The 5832-nt window shown below is 60.9% G+C and overlaps 1 protein-coding gene across 3 annotated transcripts in view; it reads left to right on the forward strand.

The window, feature by feature from the left end:
- PXN (paxillin) overlaps positions 1-5832 on the forward strand; it is a 19150-nt gene extending 13318 nt beyond the window's left edge. Inside the window, exons 1-7 of one of the 3 annotated variants that reach the window (XM_005863765.2) lie at positions 7-609; positions 1168-1269; positions 1495-1665; positions 1780-1953; positions 2505-2586; positions 2703-2851; positions 3766-5832. In XM_005863765.2, coding sequence (XP_005863827.1) covers positions 97-609; positions 1168-1269; positions 1495-1665; positions 1780-1953; positions 2505-2586; positions 2703-2851; positions 3766-4032 — 1458 coding nt within the window. In that variant the 5' untranslated portion in view covers positions 7-96 and the 3' untranslated portion in view covers positions 4033-5832. Of the gene's footprint in view, positions 1-6; positions 610-1167; positions 1270-1494; positions 1666-1779; positions 1954-2504; positions 2587-2702; positions 2852-3765 lie in introns of those variants that run through there. The other 2 variants (XM_005863768.2, XM_005863769.2) reach the window with 2 other exon arrangements.

Here is a 5832-nt window from a genome sequence, read left to right on the forward strand (position 1 = left end):
CTCCACCGAGGACTGGATGACGGAGGGCGTCGTCATCACTGTGCAGCCTCGAGGGAGGCGGGCTGAGGGGCAGCTGGTAGAGAAGGTAGCAGGGAGATGCCCAGGGCTCGGCCAGGACCAGGGCTGCGGGCATCCTGGCCAGAGGGGAGCTTGGCGTGTGGGGGTCCTGCACCCTGTGGCCCGGGAGAGACGGGGCAGAGTGGGGAGGCCCGGGGAGCTGGGGACCTGGCTTCTGGTGCCCTTGCTGGCTGGGCTGGTGCTTCCTCGCCTTCCTCATCGCTCTCCTTCCTCTCTTCTCTCCAGGTGGTTTTCCCTCCCGGCTCTCCCGTCCCCCTGAGAAGAACCTTCTCTGTTCTGCCTTCTCCTCCTGTCCCTTTCCTCCAGCATCACAGAGAGGCCGCGGCCAGCAGCCCTTCTCCCCTGCCCAGCCTGCCTGCCCCCTCCACCCTGGGGCCCTCAGTTCTTCCCCGTGGGTCCCCTGGGGCCCAGAGTGCTGGGGCAGGGCCGCAGGAGGATGTGCAGGGGTCCACCTCGCCCCTTCCTGCACCCCCCACTGTGAGGTCCGTGGGCTGCCAGACCGACGAGGACCCGATGTTCCCCCCGATGCAGGCAGGCCCTGGGCCCCGGCATGAGCCCTACCTGTCCCCCTGCACACACACACCTGGTCTCTGTCCATAAGCCCAGCAGGACCGTGTCCTTCCTGAGACCTGGCCTTGACCCTGGACCTCATTTAACCTGACATCAACACTCCCGCCCCAGCATGTCAGCTGTCCTCTTGCCTGCCTGTGGGCTCCCTTCTGCCTGCCCCTCCCACTGCCCCTCCATCCTGTTCCAGCTCCACCGAGAAAGCCAGGCCCAGAAGAGACCCCAGCCCGTCCCTCCCCTGCAGCCCAGGCCCAGCACGTGGGAAGCCTCTGCTCTCGGGCCTCAGGCCCCTCCCCCCCGGGACCCTGCCTGTGGTTGGCTCACCTTCCCTTCTCTCTCCTCGCCCTGGGACGCTCTAGACTTTCTGTAGACCTTTCCTCCTGATGTTGGTACTGCCAGTGGGGAGAAAAGCCCTCTCACCCTAAATTCCCTTTGTGAAATGGTCCAACAACAGGGTCTCTTTTTGTTTCTTCCTTAATTAAAACTTTTTTTTTCTTATCCTCGTTTTCTCCCCTATTTAAGATCCAGGGCCTGGAACAAAGAGCAGAGGGAGAGCTGTGCTGGGCGGCTGGCTGGCCTCCGAGTGGCAGGCAGAGCAGCCCCGAAGGGCAGGACGAGGGAGGGGTCAGTGCCAAGGCTGGGCTCAGTGTCCTGCGTGCCGTGTTTCCCGTGTTTCCCGGGCCAGGCCAGTGTGGTGCCAGGCGTCCCTGACACCAGGAAGTCTTGCGATGTCACTCCCACCTGAAGGGCTCGTGAGGCCCCTGGAGGAGGTTGCACTTCTTGCCTCCGTCGGCCCAGGTTCAGGAGGGAGAAAAGCCCCAACCCTGACCTGCCCCTCTCTCTCCACAGTTCATGGCCCAGGGGAAGACAGGGAGCAGCTCTCCCCCCGGGGAGCCCCCAAAGCCCGGGAGCCAGCTGGACAGCATGCTGGGGAGCCTGCAGTCCGACCTGAACAAACTGGGGGTTGCCACAGTCGCCAAGGGAGTCTGCGGGGCCTGCAAGAAGCCCATCGCCGGGCAGGTGATGAGGGGTGGGGGGTGGGGAGAGCGGCAGGTGGGCACAGGGACCTGGCTCCTCAGAAGGGGGCTCCGTGGCAGGCCAGGGCCTTGAGCCACAGCCTGCCTCCCTCCTCAGGTGGTGACAGCCATGGGGAGGACGTGGCACCCCGAGCACTTCGTCTGCACCCACTGCCAGGAGGAGATCGGGTCCCGCAACTTCTTTGAGCGGGACGGGCAGCCCTACTGTGAAAAGGACTACCACACCCTCTTCTCCCCGCGCTGCTACTACTGCAACGGCCCCATCCTGGATGTGAGTTCCGGGCACGGCGGGGCGGGCAGCGCTGGCTCACTCAGCTTCACGTCACCCTCCGAGGGGCAGGGTGTGCCCTCTGAGGCTCGGAGGTTCTGTCACAGGCCCGAGCTCACAGCTGGGATTCAGACCCAGGCCTGATGCACTGGCACCGTCCTAGTGCCCGCAGGCCTCCCCCCTCCACCCCAGAACCCTCTGCGGAGACTCCGAGGTGAGGCGGGAGGTGCCGGCTCCCTCTCCCCCCGTGTGACGTCAGGGAAACGCCTGGCCTCTCTGAGCCCAAGTCTCTTCCTGTGAAATGGGAGTCCCAGTCCCAGTAGAACCTGTGACCTCAGCCGCACTGAGGATCAAAGGAGAGGGTCTGGCATGTCACCTCCTTCAGGGCATCAGAATCCTCATGGTGCTCAGAGCACAGTGAGGGGAGACCCCATCCTGGCAGCCTCTGCGCTGCCCTGGGCCGGGGCCGGGCCAGGAGGGGGAAGGACAGCTCTCGGCGGGGGGACCTGTCCCATGGGCGCAGCTCGGCTCTGACCCCGCACTCGCTTTCACAGAAAGTGGTCACAGCCCTCGACCGGACGTGGCACCCCGAGCACTTCTTCTGTGCCCAGTGCGGCGCCTTCTTCGGGCCTGAAGGTACGGCAGCAGGCTCACTGGCTGTCCCGGGAGCGCCGGGGAGGGGGCTTTGCTGATGTTGGTCAGGGCTCCACCTCTGGAGGCCCTCACTCTGCCCCACAAAACCCGCTCCGCAGGGTTCCACGAGAAAGATGGCAAAGCCTATTGCCGGAAGGATTACTTCGACATGTTCGCACCCAAGTGTGGCGGCTGCGCCCGGGCCATCCTGGAGAACTACATCTCGGCCCTCAACACCCTCTGGCACCCTGAGTGCTTCGTGTGCCGGGTAAGGAGCCCCCCCGCGCCCGCATCTGAGGGGCACCGACCCGGCTGGTGTGGCTCAGTGGTTGAGCATTGACCTGTGAACCAGGAGGTCACAGTTCAATTCCTGGTCAGGGCACATGCCCAGGTTGTGGGGGTGTGCAGGAGGCAGCGATCAGTGATTCTCTCATCATTGATGTTTCTGTCTCTCTCCCTCTCCCTTCCTCTTTGAAATCAATAAAAATATATTTAAAAAAGGGGGGTACTGGGCAGCCAGGAGAGAAGGGCCTCCCTCACTGCGCTCTCTGGATGCAACTTGGAGGCTTTGTTCGCAGTTATTAATGGGGTGAGCAGGCAGGGGTACACTTCCTCAAGCCCAGTGGTCCTGGGCCAGGGCTTGTACTGAGGTGGGAGAAACCAGGAGCAAGCGCATGTGTCTCCAGCCTCGTCCTGTGTGGCGGCCCCTCCCGTTCGGGAGAAGGGTTCAATGAGAGAATGCAAGCTTTTCGCAGCTCCAAGGAATTGGCCATTGGTTTTTAAGCTGCAATCTGGGGGGGAGCCCATACCTGTTCCTGGGGATCCAGCAAGGGCCCTCCGACCAAATAAGTTTGGGAAACATTGTTCATTTCAGCGCCAGGGTTTCGGGGCACACAGTACAGCCTCCTGGGTAAGTGCCCAGGCGTCAGACCTATGTTTAACTCCAGGCTGTGCCACTTCGTAGCGGCGTGACCTTGGGCAAGTCACTTAACTCTCATGCCTCATCCCGTCTCCGTTGGGAATTCAGTTGCGTTTCGCACAGCACTTGGCACGTAGGAAATGCTCAGCCAGTGGGAGTGTGGTGACCCCGACTGTCTCCTGCCCATCCTCCCTGGAGCAGCCTCAGCCCCCTGCCCCAGCTGAGCCCCCTTTCCTCCGCCTCACCCCCTCTTCCGCCGGCAGGAATGCTTCACGCCGTTCATCAACGGCAGCTTCTTCGAGCACGACGGGCAGCCCTACTGCGAGGTGCACTACCACGAGCGGCGCGGCTCGCTGTGCTCCGGCTGCCAGAAGCCCATCACCGGCCGCTGCATCACCGCCATGGCCAAGAAGTTCCACCCGGAGCACTTCGTCTGTGCCTTCTGCCTCAAGCAGCTCAACAAGGGCACCTTCAAGGAGCAGAACGACAAGCCTTACTGTCAGAACTGCTTCCTCAAGCTCTTCTGCTAGGGCCCTCGTCCCTCCAGCTGCCCTGTCCCCTGGCCCAGCCTCCCCAACCGCTACTGTGACCCAGAGGCCTCGCCCAGGGCTGCAGGGCCAAGCCCGACTGGAACTGGAACCCGTGTCCTGGCTGTGCAGGGTGGCAAGAGGGCTCAAAGGGTGCCCCCTGCTTTTCATCCTCTGCCAGGGCCTCTGGGCCTCCCCCTCCTCCTGCAGCTGTCCCCAGGCTGCCAGCTCCTCGTCCTCCCCGGAGCAGGGCTGGGGGCCCCACCCCACGAACCCGCCTGGCCTGGCCAGCACCCCACACTGGAGCCATCTCTTACTCATTTCGGCAGTGGAGCAGGGGGCGGGCAGGCAGGGTCAGATGGGGTCTCTTTTTATCTTTATTTCCGTCCGACCAAATTATCCTTGTTCTGAGAATCCTGGGGGACACCTTCCCTCCAGACAAAACCAGCATCAACCCATCCATCCGAGGGCCGCAGTGCCCAGGGGCCACGGAAGGTTCCTGGTGCTCCTCCTGCCCTTCCAGTCGCCCCAGGCCGGGACCACTGCCCTGCCCATCTCTGCTCTGATTCTACTGAGACAGACTCTCCAGCAATAATGTTTATAGTCATTTCCTCCGTCTCGGACGGTGGGAGGGGGGCGTTTCACCTCGAGCCTGGACACTGTGCCGACTTTGATAGATTTCTACACTGAGGTTTGAATTCCTGTCATCGGAGTTGCTTTTACTTCTCTGTACAAAATGATTTTGAAGAGATTTTAAAGACATCCCCTTTTGTACTCCTTGTCCACGGCCACCGGTCCTGTGGGGCAGTGGCTGTGGGACAGGGTTCGCCTTGTACTGAGGGCTTGGGGTGGGGAAGCCATTTGTATTTTATTTTTTCTTAGCATAAGCAGGTGAAGTGGGAGCAGCTCTGAGACTCCCCTTCTTTCCTTCACGGCTCCCAGGACTGTTTTATAAACTGCTGTATTTTGAAATCCCTTCCTTACTACCCAGGCCAGCAAGCTCTTAATTGAAATGGCCTACGGGTGTCTCGCCCCTTTGGGCCTAGGACTCTGAACCTCATCTGTCCTGTTCCCTAGTGAGGAGAAGGGGAAAGGATGCTTTGGGGGTGCTGTTTCCTGTCTAAGCCATTAGGAGCATCCGCTCCCCTGTGAACTCTTTGGCACCCAAGAGAACCCCCCCGAACACTCTCGCCTCCTCACTGCTTCTCCGGGCTCCTTCTGCCTCCTCAGGAAAGCTGGGATCTGGTTTTGACCGTTGGTCTTGTTGATTCCACTGGGCGCATCACTTCCCCAGTCCCTGCCCTCCTTGGAAACGAGGTCTGGGGGAAGGGCCCGGCTTGTTGCAAGGCAGTCTGGGCAGAGGGTCGGATCCGCTGAAGCCATGGAAAGGCCCCAGAGCTTTGCTTTCTCCCCCAAGGATGACACAGGAGCAGGCAGACCCGGGTTCCTGGCCAGCAGAGGGGGCCCCAGTGGGTCTACAGTGGGTGAGATCCTAGCAGAGGCTCAGCGCGCTGGGGTTTCAGATGAGGGTCCCTCCTTCAAGGCAGGGCTGGGAGCAGCCAGGTCTGGGCAGGTCAAAGGTCTGACGTCTCCACTTGCACCCATAGGCCTTATTGCTCTGTTTACAGTGACCCGCCCTAGACCCCACTCCTAGAGGGAAGGGTTTCTGGGGTCCATCCTCTGGGTCAATGGTTATTTGATGAATTGATTTTAATTTTTTTCTCTGTAAACTTTTAACCTGGCTTTTCCTCATTTCAATTCCTGTGATTTATGCCAATAAAGTTTGCCATTATTTTGACCTGT

Source organism: Myotis brandtii, unplaced genomic scaffold (assembly GCF_000412655.1).
Source record: "Myotis brandtii unplaced genomic scaffold, ASM41265v1 scaffold181, whole genome shotgun sequence".
NCBI classification, from domain to species: Eukaryota; Metazoa; Chordata; class Mammalia; order Chiroptera; family Vespertilionidae; genus Myotis; species Myotis brandtii.